The sequence below is a fragment of the Maniola jurtina genome, chromosome 9 (assembly GCF_905333055.1).
Source record: "Maniola jurtina chromosome 9, ilManJurt1.1, whole genome shotgun sequence".
NCBI lineage: Eukaryota > Metazoa > Arthropoda > Insecta > Lepidoptera > Nymphalidae > Maniola > Maniola jurtina.
In genome coordinates, this window is record NC_060037.1 from 10,105,222 (window position 1) to 10,130,121 (window position 24,900).

The window sequence follows — 24,900 nt, forward strand, 5'->3', positions numbered from 1 at the left end:
TTGGCTGCCGGCGTCGTACGCGCTCGGAAATTCTTGTTGCTATCCAGAGTTTGGATAGTAACAAACTATTTAAATAAACTAAGGTTAAAATTATAATGAAAATAAGCTTCTAAAATTATCTTAACTATTTAACATAGATTCTCCAGCAATTTGAACAGCAAAATCATTACACAAAAATAAATAGGAAACATAACGAGTACTTACTTACTTCTGAGCATACAAAAACATTATTTTACATAAAAATAAATAGTAATCAACGTGCATCATTTTTTTATTAAAATTAACACCAAAATTGCATGATTTGATTAAAAACTATACGGTTTAACCTTAACTTAATAGATTTATAATAAAAGTAGTTTAATGGAGTGATGAAATAAAAGCCCGCCAAGCCTCCGCGGCGACACGGCCATTCTGCGCGCGATGCGTGCTCTGCAGCGCTTTACTTTTGAGGTTCAGTTCTGTAGGCAAAGAAATTAGCTTTGAGGCTAGGCACTTCCACAGTTAACCTATACCTATAAATTCTCATTTATTATTTATTTAGAAGCAAGATTTTTGCAATGTAGGATTCCCTTAGACCAAGGGAAACCCTAAGAAACTTAATTCATATTTTTGAAAGAAGTTATTATTGCATCATATTAACATTGCTCGCTCTACGCGAAAATAGATCAAAGTAAATTAAGTTGTGTTTAACTGTTCATACTCATATGACAACAGTGAAATAAATAATCTTACACATAGCACATGGCATTTGTTGAGTTAATAAATTATTTTTATGTAATGTCTAAACTGGTCATTCCACATGACAACAGTTAAGTTAATAAATTATTTCATAAAATGTAACTGCTCATTCCACATGACAACAGCTAAGTAAATAAATTATGTAATAATGTGTAACCGCTCATTCCACATGACAACAGTTAAGTAAATAAATTATTTCATAATGCGTAGCTGCTCATTCCACATGACAACAGTGATTTTTTTTTTAACACTCAAAACACTGCTCATAATTGATATGAATACAGTTATATGAAGTGTTAAGGGGCAGGATGTGAGGGGGACAGGTCCACGAAGAAGGCTCTAAAAGAAGGAAGAATGGATAGGAAGTTGGAAAGGTCGATGCTGTGCCTCTGAGCGGTCCTGAGCGCCGTGTATCACAGGGGACCATATTTCTTTTCGGATAGGATTAACCATTGATCGGCTCCACACGTCAATAGTTATTTTAAATAGATTGGTCGTTGATCGGCTCCACACGTCAACGTACCTCTTTATGTTTTTTTTTTTTAAACATTTTTGTTTTATTTTTCAGTCAAGGTCAAAGTCTAAGTCAACATCAAAATGGAATGTCAATATCATCATAACTTATTTTATTTTATTATTACTTATTATTTTAAATTTGCCATGTGATATGAGTAAGAAAAAGAGTTTGAGAAAGACAGTAAATTATACAGTCACCGGGCATAAAATCCAAGCTTGCTTTGGTCATCGCGTAGGTCATCTACCCAGCACAACGATTGATGACACAGCTGAGGGTTGCGAAGCCAGTTGCTGCTGATCATCTTGAGGCGACACGGCCGCCTGGAGGGTTGCCCTTGGTTAGCCGCCCATGACAATCGATTAAATCTTGATTGGGTACAGCACATGAGAAAACTCTGTAAAACTTTACAAAACTCATTAAACCCGAGGCCAAGCGAGGCCTTGTTTCTGTGGTTATTATTAAGCAAGAATAATTAATAAACTAAATCTGAAACCAAGCGAAGCCTGGTTTTTGCAGTTGTTTAGTAACAACAGCTATTTTGGTACTAATATAGTCCAATTGTTTTAAATTATAAATTTTTTTGCCCGCTCTATCAAACCTTTGGCAGACTATTTACCGATAAGTTACACAACTTGACGAGTTTCAGGGGTCCCGGTACTAGGTACACAGTTCCGACGATTTGAAGGTCAGTTAGAAGCCTTCTAGTGCCAAGTGCCCACGATTGAATTAATTTTCTTTTCTTTTCTCTTTTTTTTTTTACACTTTAGGATAGCACGGAGATATTCATGACAAGAGAATAAATAAGACATTTCTGCTGCTTAATATTGACGTTAACTGTAATCATTGCTCTAAATTTGTGCTTAAAAATTTAGCATGTTGGTACGCTCGCCCATCCTGTAATTGTATACTCGAAGTTTTGAAGATACGCCCAGCGTAGTGGAACTTGCTTGGACTCCTTCAGCGCTTTACAGTCAGTTACCAATTACCTATTACCGTGAACTTACGCCCAAGAACAAAAAGTGCTAAACCAAAGGTACAGCTGATGTTTAGCATCCGTAATCACGTGCTGATAACCATTGTTGTCTTTGGGTCAGTCAAAGCTAAGACTTGCGCTTCTGGCACGAATGTAAAATCCAATAGCTTACCTTTTTGAATTTGGTATTGTAAACGCTGGTATAAGGGTGGAATAATCTCTTCTTAAATAAGTTAAAAGGGAGAGCAATAAAGAATAGAAAATATCTGGCTAGGCTATCAAATGAGGCATCGATCGAAAGGATATGAGAGCTTCAATCTTTTGGAACTAAGTTAGACGAAATCATCTATTAAATTATCACGATATTTCAGCAGTGATCAGAAGAAAGATAACTATTGGTATTAAATAATACCAACCCGTTATACGAGTATGAAAGGTTGTTTAAAATAAATTATGACTTTCTAAGTAAAAATTGGATGAGATAACTTATAGAGATGCTAGTTTCTAGAGTTTATAGAGATACTTAAGTCGATAGAGACTCTAGAGTCATTAGAGATTCAAGAGTTGATAGAGGTTCTGAGTCGATAGAGATGTTAGAGCCGATAAAGATGCTAGAGCCGATAGAGATGCTAGAGCCGATAGAGATGCTAGAGTCGATAGAGATACAAGAGCCGGTAGAGATGCTAGAGCTGATAGAGATGCTAGAGCCGATAGAGATAGATAGATAGATAGAAACTCTTTATTGCACACAAAAACACATATAAGGATAACAACACAGTAAGAAGAAAACAGAAAAAAACAATTGTGTGCAAAGGCGGCCTTATTGCTTGGAGCAATCTCTACCAGGCAACCTTTGCTGAAAGGAGAAGTTCTAGGAAGGAAGTAGAGATATAAGAGCCAATAGAGATGTTGATAGAGATAAGTCGATTTCCTCGCGACTGGAGGAAGAAGCTGACAGGAATTGAGTTAAACGTTGTAGAATATTGATGGTTAATTTGGTTGCTAAATTGTTTTTATTTAATGTAAATTTATGTAATTTAATTTAAGATAACATATTGCATGCATATAAGCAGAATTTGGCTGTACCTTTTTGTCTTTGTAACATCTCCACTGTTTACCCAAATTCGCAATAAAGAAATTTGATTTGATTTGATTTGATTTGCTCTGATCTCCAATGAAAGGAAGAGACGCGTAATAGAGACGAAATTGTTACACAAATCGGTTTTACATCAGAAACGTTTGCAACTCAAATTAAAGTAAGAGTACTCATGATAATCAGGACTTCATGATAAATGCACGCTTCCAAAGAAGGTACCAGGTTTTGAATAATAATTAAAAATAAAATATTAAAAATTCATTACTTTTGTCAATTTATTGGCGTTCCCACTAATCATTCAAATTAATATTTAAAGCATCTTTGATGTGTCCAGTAAAAGTTTTATAGGTATCGTGTCCCAGACTTTTTTTTTGTTTAAATTTATTTTATTAAATTGCATAGAAAAATTTATTCTGATGATTGTCAAAAATAAAAATTTTGAATTATTTTATAAAAATTTAAAATTTGGGAGCTGGTTTAAAACATCTGATTTACTAGAGAGTTTAGTGTGAGTAGTCAAGTAGAGAAGATAACAATTAGTGTTCATCACTTACTGTTTCGATGCCTGGCTGGACGGCATCAATATTACCAATTTTTGCTCAGTGATGCAATGTCATTATGAGCTACGAACGTGTTTGTGCTAAATCTGTAAAATAACTACTAACACACTACTCTCTAAACCTAAGTATGTTGTGAGTTTACGGTAATTAGGCTCGAACGTAGTAAATAGCCGGTTGTCTATCCAAATCTTAGCACGACTTGAGCAAAGACTCGTAGTCACAGTGGTGAAAATTTTGTTAGCTGTAGGAATATAATCACACACTCACGTACTCCCACGTTACCGTCCGAGTCGTAAGACATCGGTTATCTTCACTTTGTCACCTAGTTGTGGCTTGTCTGGAGCGGCTGCGGTAGCAGGACAGCTGGGCTATTCGTACTCTGCATAACAGGCGCAGGCGAACTCCGGCCATGTGCACCACCAAGCAGTACCTCTGGATTCACACCGTTAAGGCCAGGATCTGTAACATACTGAGCGGCAGAAAGGGATCGCTGGAGCGATCCCACTTCTGATATCGGAAAAGCGGTCTCGTTATTAATTTTTTAAAAGAGCAGAACCGTTGATCTCACTTGGGTCACCGGTTCTGCTATCACTATCCACAATAGAAGCCAGGAGCAAAAGCTAAACAAAACCTGATCTGAATATCTACTAACTAATTTAACTTTACGTTACCATCAATTTTACTCATAAATTGTTGTTATGAAATCTCTACCCACAAAGCTTAACGGAACAACTAAAGAAACTAAAAGAAAGAACTAAATTAATTGAAAGAAACACTGGATTGAAAAGGTAGGTAGGTAGTCAACTTATTTAACACCGTAGGTAGAATCAAAGCATTTTGTTACGATTAAATTTCACCATAAATTATTTTTAAAACAACACTGATGTAGATAGTAAAATAATTTTAATACTGAAGGTATTGGAAGGTACTGGAGGTACTTGCTCAAGAAAACCAAACAATGAACTAAGATTGTTGTTTGTAATATTTTAATTAACTAATCAAGAAAACGAAACATTTAATTTTAGATCTTGATTTATAATAATTGTCAGGAATTACCAATTCCTGCAATAACTTCACTACCTACCCACTTTAAACTCTGGGTCTAATCTATAAGGGGATTTTGCAAACAAACACGTTCTAATTGAATTTATTTTATTACTAAACTGTAGGTAGATTTAGAATAGAATAGAGCAGAATTATTTTTATTCAACTAAACTTTTAAGAGGTATTTTTGAATCGTCAAATGCATCTACCACTGGTTCGGAATGCCTTTCCTTAAACTGAGAAGAACCAGCAAGAAACTCGGCGGTCGCTCTTTTCAAATATTCGATTTACAATATTATGCCATGAATACAAATAACTGAAATCCCTTGCGTTATTTATCACTTTATCACAATCACTTTATTACGTTATTAATTGGTTATTTAAGGAAAAGACTCGTTTTACAATATTTCGGCATGAATTGCAATTGCTATTGCAATTCTGTGCGTTATTTACTTTTCACAAACATTTCACTACCATAACGATTATTCAAACGAAACATCACTTGTGAATTTAGCTTAAACGATTATAAGAATTCACTAATATTAACCACAACTCGAAACCACTCTGTAAATATTATTTTAAAGCTAATAATAAGACCTAGCCAACCTAGCCTTCTATTTTAGCACTAAAATTGGGCAGAGTTTACCCCTACAACCTTTCTCTAGCGCGTGTTGAAAAATTAATAATAAATTCTCGTAATTCCGAACAAGTCCAAGCCGGCAGCGCCCCCACTTTTACATCATAGCGACAGCAATACTTGGCTCCCATTGGTTCTACTGTTTCGCTTTGCATATCAACAACTTCTATTGGCTGCCGGCGTCGTACGCGCTCGGAAATTCTTGTTGCTATCCAGAGTTTGGATAGTAACAAACTATTTAAATAAACTAAGGTTAAAATTATAATGAAAATAAGCTTCTAAAATTATCTTAACTATTTAACATAGATTCTCCAGCAATTTGAACAGCAAAATCATTACACAAAAATAAATAGGAAACATAACGAGTACTTACTTACTTCTGAGCATACAAAAACATTATTTTACATAAAAATAAATAGTAATCAACGTGCATCATTTTTTTATTAAAATTAACACCAAAATTGCATGATTTGATTAAAAACTATACGGTTTAACCTTAACTTAATAGATTTATAATAAAAGTAGTTTAATGGAGTGATGAAATAAAAGCCCGCCAAGCCTCCGCGGCGACAGACATATTATTATTTTCGCATTTATTTCCACCTAGCTTGTATTTATTTTCATATAATATTCTGCGAACCGACAAAATCCAATATGTCTAAGCAGTTGTGTAGGTACTGTATTATTAATGAATTTTGTAAACGTCTACCACCTGTATTCGTAAAATATTTGTATAACCAAGTATTTTCCCGAGAAGACTTGTGCGCTATTTTTCAAATAAACATTTCATGCGGTTATTAGCAAACTCGGGATGCGTGACTGACCTCTAGATTTTGAATCTTTCCTCCATGCCTTGTCCCTATTAATTATCAATAACACATTAATTATCATTAAATGTCAAAATAGTAACTTCTGTTCTGTTCTGTCAGTAACTATAGTAGTAAACACTGTTTTTGATCAAAATTACGAACTTTGGACTCAATATTAGCACAATTTTAGGTTGTTTTGTTCAAAAAATATGTGCAAATTTTTATTCAGTGATCTAAATGATAAACTTTAGACTAAATTCCAGTACAATTTTAGGCCATTTTGCTTGGAAATCAGTTCAGATTTGTACTAAATACAAATTTGAAAATAGCCAGGCCAAATACGTCTGGATTAAAGAAAACAAAAGGAAGTATATTGATCCGAAGTGTAACTACACCGTTTTGTTTGTCAGTTCCTCAAATTAACAAAAGACAAAACGTGGTTAAAATACTAGGAGCATGATAAGGGAAAAAAACGGAGCTCTTACACTGAAATTCATAGACGAATTAATGTCATATTCAACCTTGCATGGATGTAGAAAGTAATAATTCGAGTGGTGTTGGGATTTGTGTGGTGCTGCGTGGTGCGTGTGGCTTGCTTGGCTTTTCCTGCATGTTTATCAGTAGGAGGGCGGGCAGTGCATGTCGCATGCTGCATGTTGCACCATACAGATTTCTTTGGTTTGGCGGATTATAGCAAATTAAGCTTTTGATTCCTTGTATAGTAATGATTCTGCCTATGTACAAATAAATACATTATGGTTGAATATGACACATGTTGTCTGAATGGTCCTGGACCAAACATTTTTCCGTGGGAACTAATGAGCTTGCTCCCACTATGCACACAGGTCACGTAGAAGCGAATTGCCTGCAATATAGCATTTTGTATGTTTTGTATGTGGATGTTGTGCGCCAAGTTCTTTTGATCCTGGGACAATGCACAGATTGTGGAAACTATTGTTACTCTAGATGTTGTGTGAATTTTTAATGCGTTATTAAATTCAGCTTTTATTCCAATTTTTTTTAATTTTTTATTCTTGATAATTATATTCCTGTCCATGCAGCTTGAAGTGAAATGTGTTTTCAATGTAAATGTAAATGTGACTTGGTCATACTTAGAATATCAATTACGCCCCAAAATAAATTATTTCTATACTTATATATAAATTTCTCTTCTTTAATTGCAATAATATTTTAATAACAGATTAAATTCTATTTTCAGAGTCACATATTAACAAGACGTCATTTTAATTTAATAATATCTACTGTTGTGTATTTAATTAAATATTTTCTGTATTCCAATGACTTTAATTAGAATAAGTCAAACATAAGGTTTGAATTAAAAATTACAACGAAATATCAAACAAGTTTTTGAGAAAATGATCAAAGTCAACAAAATCCGAAATAATCGAAACTCATAATTAAGTAATTAGAATTTCTTTAATTAGGTGTCACAAAGCTTTATTAATTTCAGTCAAAACAAACGATTCCTATTTCCAATTAAATGAAATTACAGCTTAAAATTTATTAAGAATTCCATTAAAATTTGTGTAGAGAAAGTAATTATTTATCTTAAGCAACGCAGAACAACCATTAGGCGTAGAAATAAAGATACGAAATTAACAACTAACGGCGAACTAACGATTGAAAATATTTTTCGCTTTATCTAAATCGTAGTCTTTTACTTCTGTTTTTATCGAAAGCAATACGTTAACGATAGTAGTTTAGTGAAATACTTATCTAAATGGTACACTAGAAAACATGGTATTGCGTTGTACCATTTAAGTATTTTTCTGTTAGCGTCATTGCAGGTGTAACATTCTTTACTTTCTTTTACGATGGGCACAAATAGTGAGCATAATATACCTATTTGGTCTATAAATCTACAATACACTACTATACAATAACAAGTGTAAATTAAAAATTTATAACACCCCCGACAAGTGAAGGTTACAGTAATTAGAAAAGAGCTGATAACTTTCAAACGGCTGAACCGATTTTCTTGGATTATAGCTAAGAACACTCTCGATTAAGCCACCTTTCAAAAAAAAAAACTAAATTAAAATCGGTTCATTAGTTTAGGCGCTACGGTGCCACAGACAGATACACAGATACACAGACACACAGATACACACGTCAAACTTATAACACCCCTCTTTTTGGGTCGGGGGTTAAAAACAACGATGTTGTGTTCATCAAGCTAAGTATCCTCGTGGCTCGAAAGATTGTAGTTCACCCTTAAACAAACCGTAAAATAACTTAAACGGGACTATATTCAAAGTGGGTCATATAAAAGTAAAATTCATTACGGTCCTCTACTAAAAACTGGTTTTTATAGGTTGCTCCTTGAATGCTAAAGGCGCCGCATTCAGGTCACGTCCATGGCAAACCACCTGACTCATCTCGGTGGGACGCCTCACGCGAGGATATTTGAATTCTTTACGTCGTCTAGTTCATATTGTAACAATGGGTTGGCTGATGACTTTTTGAGGCCACTATCCATAGCCATACTTCCATACTATTCCATACGGTGTTACCAACACACAACATAAAATTGCCCATTGAATGAACTGAAAATTACGATTCGTTAATTTTGTGTCCGTAGGAGAACAGTGACGGACATAGCTCAACGAATTAGCCAGCTGAAGGGGCAGTGGACAGGCCACGTCTGCCGCAGAAATGATGGCCGCTGGGGCAGACGTGTTCTGGAGTAGAGACCGCGTATCAGCAAGCGCAGTGTAAGACGACCTCCGACCCGCTGGACTGATGACATTAAGAGGATAGCGGGAAGTGGGTGGATGCGGAAGGCGGAAGATCGTGTGTGGTGGCGCGCTCTTGGGAAGGCTTATGTCCAGCAGTGGACGCAAACAGGCTGATTGATTGATTTTTGTAAGCTCTTCTCTCTCGATCTGTAATAGCAAAAGGACACCTACGCTATCATTTTTTGTAGTTCATAGTTGATTCATCTGTAGAGTTTAGCATTATACCTGTACCCAAGTGCCATGGTCTTTAATTTACCAATTAGCCAGCACGCAACATTATAAATTTGAAAATGTGTCTGTTTTCTCTTAGCTTTTCATGGCCTATCTGACTAACTCATTTTGATTAAATTAGGTGAAGAGACAACTTGCATTCTGGCCACGGACATAGGCGATTTTATGGATTCCTATGGGATTTTAAAAACCTTAATCAAGATGGATGGAGTCGCGGGCATCATCTAGGTTATAATAACTATTTATGGAAATGTGTGGCCAAGTAGCAACAGACCATTGTCGATAGAGCTGGGCAAGATTACTCAGTGAACGGGTGGGTGGCTTTTCGATTTTTTGGAGTTTCCGAGACCACGTAATATAAAACTTAAGATTTGAAATTGTACTTGATTTTACCTAATTCTTAGTCGAGTCGTATGTGAAAGAATCTGAAAAGCTATCGCATTAAACCAACAACAGTCCAACAGAGATTACAAGCTTGTTTCGCACCATCAATAATAATTAATTTATGTTAATGCAATATACATACAATTATTACTTCATACAATAATGTTAAGCACACTTAGTTCACGGGTTCACGCTTAATATTAACACCTGCCTACAAATATTGCAATGACTCGTGAACGCGGAATTTACATTACGAAATTAGTGGCACGAAATTAGTTTCACGACATTAATTTCATTATTAATTACACGTGTGTGTGTGCATTACGAAATTAATGCATGCATTACGAAATTAGACGTTTACACGAGCGATTGATAATTTTTTTTTTTTTTTTTTTTAAATAAGAATATTAGCCATGTTAAATGACTAATATTCCCTTTTCCTCTCCAACTAAGCGTCAGGCTTGTGCTAGGAGTAGGTACGACAATAGTGCAACGGGCGGGGTTTGAACCGTCGACCTTTCGGTTTTCAGTCCACTCCTTTACCGGTTGAGCTATTGAGGCTCTAATTAAATTAATATCGTGAAACTGATTTCGTATTATAAATTCCGCCTTAAGTTTCCGCTGGTGTTTGAAATATCATAAATCCGAAACTGTGTCGATGTGCTTGTTGGTTTATTTGTTACTTCTTTTCGCCTAAACCTCTCAATCCATTTTATCAAAATTTGGGACAGATATAAATAAGATCTTAGAGACAGATGTAATAATATGAAACGGACACGACACTTTTTAACCCAAGAAAACAAAGGTTTCCTACGAAATATTTGAAACCCAAACTTAAGATTTAAACCAATTTCAGCAAGACGTATATAACTATTGAGATTATTACCATGGCCTTCAAAACTTACAAAGAAATTAGGTGATGTACACCAATGTGCAATATTCTAATATTACTTAAGTAATTCACAATAATATTATAAACGCAAAATATGACTATCTGTCTGTCTGTCTGTCTCCTAGCTTTTCGCGGCTGGTCTGTTTACAGATTTTGACATGTTACAAAGATCATACACATCTTGGGTACGGATAATAAGCTACTTTTTATCTTGGAAAAACAAAGAGATTAAAAAACCCCACGCGGATGAAGTCACGGGTATCTAGACTAATAAACGGAGCATCACTTTAGTAATAATGTGTATATAATTTAGCAAAATAAACATTAAACACTAAGATTTGTTGTACAACATTAACCTACTTTTCCATTTTCTAAAGTGTCTAATGCACTATAAAATTAAACGTCCCCAGTTGTCCACTCATAACATTGTCTATGACTAATCTCTTAATAGCGTGAAATGTATCATCTTCGCAGTGACGCAAGATTATATTTAGTGCGATGCCACGATCTGATGAAAACTGCATTGTGAGTAAGATAGTCACTGTTACTACATTCAAAAACTAAAAAAGTTTGTGTAGTGGACGTCTATCGCTTGTCGGGGACGATGACGATGATAAATAATTCTTATGGCCCTGACCCTGATTAACATCTTATAAGATTTATTTATTTTTAATTTCCACATTCCTCGTATTTCGTTTACATCTTTTCAACAATCTATTTTACCCATCTATTGATTAGGAAAGTGCAATAAAATGTATGAGCATATTTCATCGATTCTTTTGTTGATTGTTGCCTCATACAAATGCTCATATTATAATCTTCATAACTTATTTCATCGTATCTAATCCCCATGACAAAATGTAGCGGCTTCTGTGATTTCTGATACAAGAAACTAGAGATGACCATTTCACAGGTAACATGTGAAAAATCACATGCAAAGTGTCACGTGAAAACCTTTTCATATACCTACTTGCTATCTTATTAACTTACCTAGCCTGTTTAAAAATCCCGAAACAAAATCCCACAAAGTTTGATTACATTAAATCCCGCTTTATTGTTGAAATTTTCCGCATTCACGGTCATTGAACTGAACTAAGACACTAAAGAGCGCGCGAGCAAGAACACTCGCATCGCTACGTGTTAGAAAAATAAAACATCTAGTTAAGTTAACAAGGACAGCGAATTTTCACTCTTATGGTCATAAGTGCGAAAGTTCATTTTCCGTGAAAAACCATCTTAATCATAAAAAATTGTAAGTATGACAATTATAATCGTAAAATATAATTATAATTCGTAAAAATCACCTGTGAAATCCTGTGAAGAAAAATAATAATTTCAACAAATTATTGAAAAGTAGCAATAATGCCTATCCTCTACAAGAGCTCCATAAGAATTACATCATAAGAATGTTTTTATTAGAATATCGAAAGCACAATGTAATAAATCATCGTCTAGGCCAAGTTCCGACATTTTAACAGCGACATAAAAGAAGCACCAGCCTTTGATATTATTCGTTCCCCGGAATTTTCTTGAAGGGAAATTACTGTTACATAAAGAAGCGGGATTGACAAACGATTTTTTCTTCGGCTTCTTAAAATTGATCACGTGCTTGGCGGTGGAAGAAATTACACTGACAGACAGTTAATGACGTAGAAGATGTCCAGATATTTAAGAGAGTTATTTGTAGTGGGCTCCAAACGAACGTAATTTGGCTCTCATTTGTATACTAATCAATGAAACTCAATGAAATTTTGTAGATACGTTCTATGAACTAGTTTAGTTAGTTACTGTGGTTTTCCGAATTTCCATTAAAATATTCAAGAATTTACCTACAATTTTTCAAACCCGTATACCTAACTTTAAAATTATGTACTTATTTTTACGGAAGTCTGGCAAACCACGGCCATAGATATTAGTTTTCGATGTGTCTACAAAATTACATCGAGTTTTTCAAATGAAAACCACACTGCGTTTGTATGGAGAAATCGCCGTTAAAGCCTTCAATTCAAGTAGGGCGCTTCTCTTTTAGATGTTTTACATATTTTTACACCTTTTAATTTATTTTTACAGGACGTTTCAACAGCGTAGATTCTGCTCGATCTGAATCTTTCTTACTGTTTTAATCATATTATCCTCTTTATTATCATCATCTCAACCCATCGCCGGCCCACTACTGAACCCCGTGCTTCTCCTCTTATTCTATTGTATCTCCTATATAATACTCGTATCTTCTTGCTTATTCTCTTACCCTACCTTTAATTATCCATTAAATTATCTTTAATCTAATCTAGTCTCTAATATTATTTAATCTTTTATAACGTAATACAATTATTATTATTATGTATCTTTAGATGAAAATTTTGATTTTTAACCATTGATTTATTTAATTTTTTCTTCATTTATTGTACTTAATAATTTAATTATTATAATGTGTTCCTACTTGGCACCATTTTGATACTTTCTTGTCACTATTTTCAGGAAATGACTAAGATTTATGTCGAATGTAGTACCTACACGTATATGGTAATAGCTTAACGGTCTTCCTGTGTCTTGCATTTAAAATGTATCGTTAGTGTACGCGTGACACGTTTCGACGGGAATCGAACCCGGAACGCCTAATGTAATGTGTAACTGTTGTATCGATTAGAGCATAGATGTAGACCATAGATATACTATTTATCTGTTAAGGTTAATTCTATCACCTTGATCCATAGTAATCCGAGAGTTTTGTTTATGTAAATAATACTAAAATAATAATAATAAAAGATGTAGGTTTGCCCTATAAGGTAATGCAAAGACGACCTGTACTGCAAGTCAAGCAGGAGGCGTGAGAGTCACCATTTGAAAATAATAAGTAACGTAAATTTTGGAAATCTTAAATGCCATTGCAAGATTGCACTTCTTGCGGGAAAAGCCCTTATTCGCACGAGCGCGCGTTTAAAAAACGTTGCGTTAAAACCCGGCGTTACGCTGACAATACAAACAGAGCGTTAAAAAAGCGTTGACGTGAGAAAAGATACTTGGGAATGCATTTGTTCTGTTTTGAACGCTTTTTTACCGGACGTTAAAAAAGCTCTCGTGCGAATGAATGAGGCCTTAAAGCTGGGACACACCAAACGCGTATGCAGCACGTAAGCGTAGACGTAGCGCGTACCATGACGTTGTAATGTATGGAACTGTATGAGATATGACATACCGCTTGCGTGACGTGAACGTTCGCGTAGACGTAATGCGTGCTGTCATGTCTATGGATTCACGCGCGTCACTACGCGCGTGGTCACGTGTACGTGCTTGGTGTGAATCGGCCTTTAGTGTATATACAGATTTGTGTCGACTGAAATAAAAATGCACCCAAACTGCAATTTTTTCAGTAGGCTTTTACTCCAAATGCAGTCCGTCTGGCTTACTCGTAGATCCTTACGTGATCAACTTAATCAGCATAATCGAAGTAATAAGCCATCACTATACTATAGGTATCATTAAAACACCTATTATTTTTTGTTTATATAATATTATATTATCAAAATTATTAACGTTAACATAATAAGTAAAAACTAAAACTAATTAACCCTCGTCGAGTAACAACATCATTACACATACGTGCTTCAGATAATAATATACCTTAACTCATTAAAATTAGATTCCATTTTGCCGTGTGCCATCGTTTTTTTATCAGCTTAATCAGTTTAGGGTTCTCAACGAAACCTTCAATCTCAGCATTCCGATAAAAAGTGGAGATACACTAACCTAACATTGACCTTGAACGCCAACCTCAAAATGACGTGTCGAAGAATTATCTTATGATATAGATTAGGCAGGTTTTGCGAATATTCGCGAGTATTTTTAGGGTTCCGTACCTCAAAAGGAAAAACGGAACCCTTATTTCACTTTGTTGTCTGTGTGTCTGTCTGTCCGTCCGTCCGTCCGTCCGTCTGTCCGTCCGTCGTGTCTGTCAAGAAACCTATATAGGGTACTTCCCGTTGACCTAGAATCATGAAATTTGGCAGGTAGGTAGGTCTTATAGCACAAGTACAGGAATAAATCTGAAAACCGCGAATTTGTGGTCACATCATTTTAAAAAATTAAAAAAGTTTCAATTTTCAAAGTAAGATAACTATACCAAGTCGGGTATCATATTATGAAAGGGCTTTACCTGTACATTCTGAATCAGATTTTTATTTATTTTTATGCATATTGATTTATCGTGCAAAATGTTGGAAAAAATACCCGAGTACGGAACCCTCAGTGCGCGAGTCTGACTCGCACTTGACCGGTTTTTTTTTACTTTAGATAAAGTAAACTTAGCTTTCTAATAAGAGTTATTAAAATTGGTTTAATAGTAATAGAGTTTATCGATTACACACAAATAAGCAAATCTTTCCTGTTTATAATATTTGTAAAGATAGGTAGATGCCACGTTCCTTACAGCTGATATGTCTCATCATTATCAACAATACAGTGCTCTGACCTTTCGTAAACATTTAAAGATCATCAGAATGGTATGTAAAATTAATAGCAGGTGTCCAAACAGACATGGATCGTCTCAAGTTGTAGGGATATTAAAAATAGACACACTTTTGTTTTATCCTATTTCCGAAGAACACCACTTTTCAATCACTCCCGCTTGTGGATTAAAAATAATCATAATATTGCATGCCTTTTCAATTAAGTAGGTAAGAGGTTGGAAAAATATTTTCTCAAAACTTTTTTATTTTTCACACACACACGCGCGTTTTTCCTGCTAAGTGAAATGGCACATCATTTTCACTTTTATTAATATCTTAGTGACATTTTCATGAAAATGTCACTAAGATATTAATAACACTTCATATAACACTTCAGTTATATTTGTTTTAATTTTATGTACGCTTGCGGTTTGACGAAGCAACCTGATCTAGAAGAGCACGTCCCGCCTAGTAAATGTCTATTCACTTTTGAGACGCTATCAATTTTATTTAAGAATTCTTGGACTTAAAATATATTTCGGTTCCAATTAATAAAAATAATGATTATAAATTAAATTAATTACATACAACTTCCTTTCTAGTATTTATTTAAAGTTTTACGAAAGAATTCAAGACTCGAGAGTGATGGATTATAAATAACTCTGAGTAATAATTCTTCCGAGTTCATCAACCCACCTTGACTTCATAACATAAACAGACAAATGAAAGCGAATTAATGATTAATTTGCATCGATAATTAAGTATGTACACTAGCGACCGCCCACGGCTTTGTTCCCGTGAGAATAACAAAAAATTGATGTGTTATTCCTTGTCTACATAATAAAGAGAACCTTTGCACTAATGTTGTAATGTAACCCCAGCCGTAGCATTATTGTCGTACCCACTCCTAGCACAAGCTTTACGCTTAGTTGGAGGGGAAAGGGGAATGTTAGTCATGATTAAAATGGCTAATATTCTTTAAAAAAAAATGTTTATCAAAGTGTGGCTCAAATGATTAATAACATTATTTAAATATACCTATTTGTCAACCTAAAATAAGTAGGTAATAAGTATAATTATTTTTGAGAAGAGAAATATTTCATAACCTAAATGTAACCTAATTAAATTGCTCAAATGGAAACGCTCCGTTTTTCCAGGAGTTCTAATTTAAGCCACAGCAATTTCACCGTGTGAAATAGAACAGATGACAAAATGCTAAACAAAAGTTTTATAAATAACGACTCGTTTGCATGCAGTTGTAGCTTCACTCTTTATCCCTTTACATAATTTATTATTTGTCTGGGAAAAGCCTGTAACAACATGATAATATCAGTATGTAGAACAACAAAAAGAAATAGGATCTGAGTGTGTTTCGTTACCGAGTAATCCTGAAAATTCGAACCTTCGACCATCGACCATTGACTTTCATAATGCAGAGATACTCAAAAGAAATCATGATTATTTTTCAATAGAAAGCTCCATTTTCTGTAATAGAATAATTAAACTTATTATTAAACTTATTAAACTAGGTATTAATTGCTCGTGGGAAATTGAATGAATGACAAATTGCTAAACAGACGCTTTAAACGCTTGCACCTAGAAAATTGCAACGCATTTTGTATAATAATAATTAGGGAAAGCAATGACTGACTTACCTTTTATAAAAATAAATATATAAAATACATAGTTTAAAAAAATGTCTGAATTATTGTAAAAAAATAGTTTTGGTTTGCGTGCTCAAGCATAATCTAAGTCGTTTGATAAATATTTCACGTAATCGTCCGCACGGGATTACCGTTATATGTGTTATTTAAAATTCTTTTTCTGTTGCTTAAAAAGCTAAATTCCCACCCTTCCGTGTTTTAGTAACATAAAAAAAGTAAAATTAGGAAATTCTTTTGTGATATTTTTAGCTTCTATTTGAGCCCACATTATGGCTATACATAACAATATTTTTTTAATATTTTTTGACGCTAGATAAAGGCTTGTTATCCAGGCTTTCATTTTACGCAAGTAGGTAGTGTCAAACGAAAGCCTTGTTTCTAACACGTTCGTGTTCTTGTTATTTTTTAATTGGCAAGAATTTTTGCTTCCGATTCTGGCAATTATACTTGTGACAGGAGCTTCGTCGAAAATAGCCAGAATCTCACTATTTCACTAATTAGAGACCTAGAAAGATAGAACAGTTCGTCGTAAATTCAAAAACTGTTGCAGATATTCCTTCTACTTGTTACTAGGAAGTTGTTCATAGTTCATACTGGTATCAAATATGTAAATTGCTTATTATAAACAAAATGCTTATTGATGTATTTAGCCGTAAAATATTTCATACTAAAATAAAACTAAGCACATAAAAAAATTTTTGATTTGCATTTTCAGTGTACTTGACGTTAAATAAAATCATAATATTCAATTTTTTTTCGAAAACCAATACGTATATCTTTCGATTATTTTGGTATAATGGCCGATCCCACACCCAACGGTCTACTTATTTATTTATTTATTTATTTAATATGGTACCGCCCACAGAGTTACACATTTAGATAAAATACATTTTGTTCCTTAAATTCTAGGGCTCTTATGCAACTCCACTTATGGGCAGTCACAGCATGCATTAACATAAACATAAGTCGTACTACTAATCATTTAGGTATTAATTGAAACTTCTTATTACAGAGTTTTGCGTTTCACGCATTTTAGTACTTTTTGGTTAGTTATAAAATTTGGTCTGCGGCTGGGGCGTATCACCATTCACGTCAGTCTTAAAACGTTGGACGTATCTCCAATAAACTTAGACATATATAAGCAAAGCTGACAGCTTTTGTTTGTCAGTTAAACACCGTGTGGATGGAAATAATACAAGTGTAAATTAAAAATTTATAACACCCCCGACAAGTGAAGGTTACAGTAACTAGAAAAAAGCTGATAACTTTCAAACGGCTGAACCGATTTTCTTGGATGATAGCTAAGAACACTCTCGATCAAGCCACCTTTCAAACAAAAAAAACTAAATTAAAATCGGTTCATTCGTTTAGGCGCTACGATGCCACAGACAGATACACAGATACACAGATACACAGATACACAGATACACACGTCAAACTTATAACACCCCTCTTTTTAGGTCGGGGGTTAAAAATAAACAATACTCTAGTTCACTTTTTATAGCGCCATTTGGTTTTACCCACGACTAACAATTAATAAATAATTATAATAATTGGAGCCATGATTTATCGTATTTATTTATTTATTATTAAGATAATTATTAAGAGTGCGCATGTTTGTTGTAAAATTAAGGACGCTGTTTTTTTTTATCTCGCGGATCTTGACTTTGCACTGACAAAAGTGAATCTTATTTGCTTACAATAATGCGGCAGTCACATAGTTTATTGACTTATATAATATCATTATAGCATGTCATTGCTCCACAAAACGGTATTACCTATGTATAATGGGTATTACCTATGTATAATGTATATAAATATTTTCATATCGGTTAGTAGAATAGTGATCACTACTACCTTTTTGTATACTAATGGTGCTCTAAATTGGTCTAGACTCTAGTGATTAGTATGTTCCACTGCGAATGAGGAGGCTCTGGCAAAATAGATATTTGGTTTTTCTGGTAATAAATTCTCGTTACAAGCTCGGAGTTAGAAAATTGGCGGTGTGTAACCTCCGTGCTTCGGAGAGCACGTAATGCCGTCGGTCCTGCTCCTGATCTTTCTCCGGTCGTGTCGTATTTCCGTCTCTCCTGCCAAGTTGGCTAATTTCTAGGAAGATTGGCCACTGTGGCCGAAATACTGTGGGAGAACATTATTCTATTGGGAACTTAAATTTTACGAGATAAAAATAGTGCAGTGTAGGTATGCCCACCCTCACTAATTGCAAGCTTTCCCTTCACCAAACGCCAAAATCGATTATACGGATGGGTAGAGAAAAGCTAACAGCCAGCCAGACAGACACACTTTCGCATTTGTAGTATTATAATATATTAGTATAGAAGTATGTATTAAGACTAGAGGGAATTTTTAGCGCTGACTATTATACCGGTTGTATTAATTACACTGTGGCAATGTTGGTGGTTTGTGAGTCACGTATAAAGTCGGACTGCTGTTTGTATGAATTACCTACTCTATGGAATCTTGTACGTTGAGATTTTCCGGGTGGTCGAAAGATAAAAGCGATTCGATGCTATCTTTACCTTTATCAAGTTGCATCTAATTATTTGATGTAAAATAGCCGTTAAATTAGAATTTTATAGTTAACTCATTTTACTACAAAATTTGAAGTTAATGTTATATTCATAGTTATTAATTTTCAACACCATAGTTGATTGATTTTATTATCTATTATTAGGATACGGTCTATCTAAAATTTTAATACTTCCTCAGCATTATTAAAAAAAATCCCCACATTTTAGGGCCAATCTTTTCAGTAGACATAAAAATCCTTTGTGCATGTCTTATTAGGTATTACCTATTTATATATATTTAAGTTTAGAATTATTATTCGTATAAGAATGCGTAAAATAGGTAATTAAATCATAATATATTTTTGAATTTCTATATTCCATAGTTATAGCGAATAAGAAAAAGTATTTGTACATTATCTGCTGGGCACGAGCGGTACAAGATTGTAAACCCCTACAAGAGATCTTTGTCCAGCTGTGGACACAGCCTTCTTCGGAATTGTAAAGCGGAATTTACATTACGAAATAACTTTCATGCATGTTGAGATTGATGTCACGCAACTAATTTCAATACTCACGAAATTAGGCGTTTACACGTGAAAACGTGTCACTAAATTCGTAATGTAAACTCAGGTTCAGTGAACAAAATAGAAAATTGTTATAAGTACGAAAAATTCGCGGAACAAATACTTAATACTAGATAAAATAAACATAATTTACAAAGAATTTGCATACACTTACTCATCACTCAATTATTATTACATCATAGGCACTGTTCTCGGTAGCTATAAAATCAATAGGCGAATCCAGTACCAGCACTTAGCATTACAATAAAGCTATTTGTATTCATTGCTATCTCTTTATTATGAAAAGTAACCTCCCTTTATGATGTGAGAGTTGAGACGTAGATTTATGATTGTTGTATTTTACTTTAAGAAGGCGGGATATGTAGGCAGTTGGTAATAGGATAGGTGCCGAAAGTTACAACACCTTATTAACAAAATAGAACTAGCTAGCGGAACCGCCCAGGCTTCACTCGGGTTGCATTTTTTTATTCCATTAAGTACCTATACGTTAGCCGTGACTGCAATTTCACCTGATAATAAGTGATGGTGCAGTCTAAGGTGGAGGTGGAAACTTGGAAGGGGTGTAAGCGTTTTTATTAAACTTATGCCCCATATTATTATATCTCCGATTTTTAAATGGTATCGTACTGAAACGCTTAATCGCTTGGTGGCACAGTTTTCGTTACAAGCCAGGGCCATAGCCCACCAGACCAGACCAGTGAAAATTTAGAAATTATAAATTCTGAAATCCGGAATTCAAATTCTCAAATTCTCAATTGCCGGAAATCGAACATGGGTTCTCTCACTTAAAGACCGACCACAGTGCTCACCACTATAACGCCAAGGATGTCGTCACAGGAGCATTTCTGAAAATCCTTTCTTTGTGGGGATCTACTCAGTTAAAGAAATCTACATGCAAAATATCAAATTTCTAGACCCAGAAGCTTAACTCTATTACGTCACGTTTTGTATGCGACAGGTCGAGATAGCAATCCGGGTGGGGACACCCCGCACACCCGGACAGCCTGGTGGAGCCCCCCCCCCCCCCCCTCTAAAACCCCAATTGCCATTTCAACCTGTCGCATACTGTATTTACAATGATATGTCAGTCAGTTTATTATATTCATTTATTTAAGTAAACATCTTTATTGCTAATATATATTCTTTAGACAGAAAGTGTATCAAGACAAAAGGCGGGTTAAACTGGACGTTTACCGCGACCAACTCAAAAGTAAACTATCCTTCAATCAATAACTGAAAATTATGTGAATCATGACTCTATCATAACTTCACGTTTCGCGTTTGCTTTGCAAAAAAATAGAGTAAGTACCTAATATTCAGCTACATCAGGTCACATAAGCGAAATTCGTAATAATTATGAACAGAGATCCAGTAGTTGATGTCGTCCTCGTCAATGAAATCATCACAAACATCAAAGTATATTCGGTAGGTACTGGCCGAATGCATTGGGTCAATGTTTTAGAGCCTTTAGTTTGGAGTTAGAGCAAAACTAAAATCGAACCGGCTAAGTTCAGTAGCACCTTGGTAATAATTAATATCAATGCATAGCAACGATAGCAACCTATGTCTTGAGTTTGTTGACATGTAACCGAGCATGCGCACTGTGCACTATCTATACATAAACAATGCGGAATGGCTCATTACACTCTTTGTATCACATATTGATAACTTATCTATACTATTATAGTTGTGTAATACCCCTTATCGAATGTTCAAAAGTTTGCCGAAATCGATTTTAGTTTTGTTGAGTAAATATTACTTAAACAACTGATTTTTACTAAAATAAATATGTACATACGTGAAAATTTTTCATTTGCAAATAGCTAAAATATTCAACGCTAATCTATTTATGTACATAATATGGATATTGTAAATGATATATACGTAAAGCAAACAATGTAACGTTAAATATATCTAGGTATAGTTATCTATAGGTATGTAGAGTAGTATAGGGCGTGCATAGGGTTAATATTTTTGGTTACCTTGTGATACTTACCTGAAAACTTCAACTTAAATAAATACATAGAAGAAACATTAAGGAATCCGCAGACTTGCGAATAAAATTTTCATACAATGTAGAGTCCTTAGAAGAAAGTCGATTGCCGATTTCAATTTGTGGATGTTACAGTGAAGAGTGCCTAATATCGTTTCAAAACATCTTTGAAAGGATTTATGACTTACACTCACATAATATTGTTTCATCAACACTACATATAAGGCGCAACATTTCAACAAACGATAAATCGTCTAATAAACGCTATAAACAGCCAATAAAATCTAAAAGCTTTAGCCCATTATTTAATAAACATTTCGTACTCACCGAGCACACTCCATCTTGAACGTAGATTGCCCTAGTAATATTTAATTGACACCCTTGATGCAAGCTCCTTTGATCTCACACGGACTCGGACATCGCTCAAAACATCGTCGTTTATAGCCTTATCGGGGAAGAATCACTCTCACAGCGCTTCACAACAAATGGAAAAGACCGGCTTTTCGTCTGTCAAAATCACGTGGTCGGCACACACCCGCAGGCCGTCAGCGAAAACGCTTTTTCGCGAGCGCTAAAGCGCATGACATTGACGGAACATATTATTCATGTAGCGTACTAACCTCCCACACTGTTCGTGAAGAACTAAGCGCAAGTTGTGGAGGTGCACGTGGCCCGTAGCTTACGCGACGCCCTTCCAACGCCCTGTAACCATATCGGAAAAGCGACTTTCACTGGGCACGATTAGGACGCAATTTCCCCTGGAGTCGGCATAGTGAACCCAGCGAGATGAGCTAGAATATGGGACGATACACACAGAGTATTTTCGTACTGTCGTTTAGTGTGCGTAAATGCGTGCGTGTACGGACCGAGGAAATGAAAAGTGCATTGTGGTTTTATTTTCGCCCAATTCCATTTTTGAATGCGGCCCATATATTACGGGTACATTTTTTAATCAGCCTGTATATCTTTGTTATAGCGGGTGCGGCTAAGGATTGGATAGGAATAAAAAAGTAAGGCCATTGTTATGAGGGGATATTGAAAAAGTTTATCTCCTCTTTCGGCTGCCTTTTGTTTTATTTGAGGGGATTTTGAAATGTGCTCCATTGAAGGCGCTTTGTGGCGAGGTGACTTGTGCTTTGAATTGTTGTATTGGAAACATTGATACACTAAACTTAAAGATATGAAATTTAGATCCTTCAATACTATAATTCTAACTCGAAAAATAACCATTAATTCTTGTATTATTATCATTTTCTTTATCAGATTATTTATCAATCTTATCTAAAAGTAAAATGAGATAGGTACTCAAGATATTTTAAAGCTTTCATTTTTAATTTTATAGCACTTTTTTTCTAATACTTTACGCCACACAAGTGTTGATTTAAAACTTAAAAACTTGTTATTATGTAGGTATTACATATCAATGGTTACTTACAATCATATGTCTGTTACCTCAAAGGAAGAGTCTATTGAAGGCATGAAGGAGACGAGTAAACATCTTCGTAGCGAGTCATGTTTGGACAGTCACAGCATAGAATGTATGCATTACGTGAATACGGGGTGGCTTGGAGCGACCTGCGGGTCAGTAAGCCAGACGCTATAAAGGCCACCGAAGTGATGGTTGATTTTAGATGTGAACCTACTTCGAGCACGGCAGGATTTTTTTTTCGGTGTAACTAAAAGGGAACGTCAGAAACATGCATACTTCAGAGCTTAGTAAAAATACGGCGCCGCACTGCACAATTACCAATCAATTTAATTATGATTGAGTTACAGGATCATAATTTGCAGGTTTGCTTTGATTTCAATCCAAGAAATTCCACTTTTTCGACTGTTTGGTAATGGCTCAGGTCGTTGTGCGAAGCGATTTGAGACATGTACCTACAGTCAATGGTCGTAATTCATTTAGTACCTTGATGATCATATTCGCGAGGCACGTTTATGCACATGCATTAGGTGTGAAACAGGTCATATTTGGACAGGTTTTTGATGCAATAGTTTTGCGGAATTGCCACTCAAATTCTGAGGCCATCCGTACATCTATAGTTTTATTATGTCAATAAAATATTGTACAATAAAGTTTCTGTTACATTACAGAGAAGTTTATTGAAAGCGAAGAGTTAATGAGTCGTGTTTGTATAGCATAGAATGTATGCAATACGTGAATACGGAGTAGAACTCGGAGGGACCCGTAGGTCAATAAGCCAGTTGAAAGAAGCGAACCTTCTTTCGGCTTGACAGGGAATTTTTTCGGTGTAACAAAACTCAAACGTCAAAAAAATGCGCACTTCAGAACTTAGTTTTAGATTACCAATCTAATCATGATTGAGGGATTGCTTTAATCAGCAGGATTATAATTTTCAGGTGTGCTATGATTTTAATCCAACACTTTTCACTTTTTCGCCCTAATGTATGCATTACGAAATTAGACGTTTACACGTGCAATTATTGTGAAATTAATATCGTGAAACTCATTTCGTGCCACTAATTTCGTAATGTGAATTCCGCTTTATAGTGCGAGTTTATTGAAATAGAAGAGTAAACTTTGTCTTAGCGAGTCGTGTTTGTACAGCATAGAATGTATGCAATAGTTACTTGAATGTGGAGTAGGACTCGGAGCGACCCGTGGGTCAGTAAGCCAGACGCTATAAAGGCCACCGATGCATAATGTTTGATTTTTTTTCTATAAATAGCTACTGTGTAAGAGCGTCGATAAAATCGTATTCACTTAACGGGTTTCTTTGTGAAATACTAGCTCATACCTGTGTGTAGTAGCAAAAGGAGTTCATACGCGGCAGTCGGGTAGCAAATGCAAGAATCGCTTGAGCAACAAGAGACGCCTTTTTCATTTTTGAAAATGCACATGTCTTCAGCAGCATCAGGCGTTTCGTAAAATTTGAGTGAATTCTCCGGGTTTCTTCAGCATGTCCCCTGATTATTAAAGTGCTCGATATATTACGACATATTATCCCCCCCAACTAAGTTGGCAAATAACATCACATCAGTCTCAGAGAGCTACTGGATTCAGGTGGTGCAAGACCGT

General features: G+C 35.1%; 1 protein-coding gene and 1 long non-coding RNA gene across 11 annotated transcripts in view; one reads left to right on the forward strand and one right to left on the reverse strand.

Annotated features, from left to right (window-relative positions):
- Positions 1-22,485, reverse strand: part of LOC123868025 (collagen alpha-1(XVIII) chain-like) — a 205,641-nt gene extending 183,156 nt beyond the window's left edge. For all 10 annotated transcript variants that reach the window (XM_045910358.1, XM_045910360.1, XM_045910359.1 and 7 more), the window contains exon 1: positions 22,185-22,485. In XM_045910358.1, coding sequence (XP_045766314.1) covers positions 22,185-22,198 — 14 coding nt within the window. In that variant the 5' untranslated portion in view covers positions 22,199-22,485. The remainder of the gene's footprint in view (positions 1-22,184) is intronic.
- On the forward strand, positions 625-15,437 carry LOC123868031. The gene is made up of 3 exons (XR_006796565.1): positions 625-970; positions 1,312-1,317; positions 15,426-15,437. It is a non-coding gene; the product is annotated as an uncharacterized LOC123868031 (long non-coding RNA).
- Positions 22,486-24,900: the final 2,415 nt, after the last annotated feature.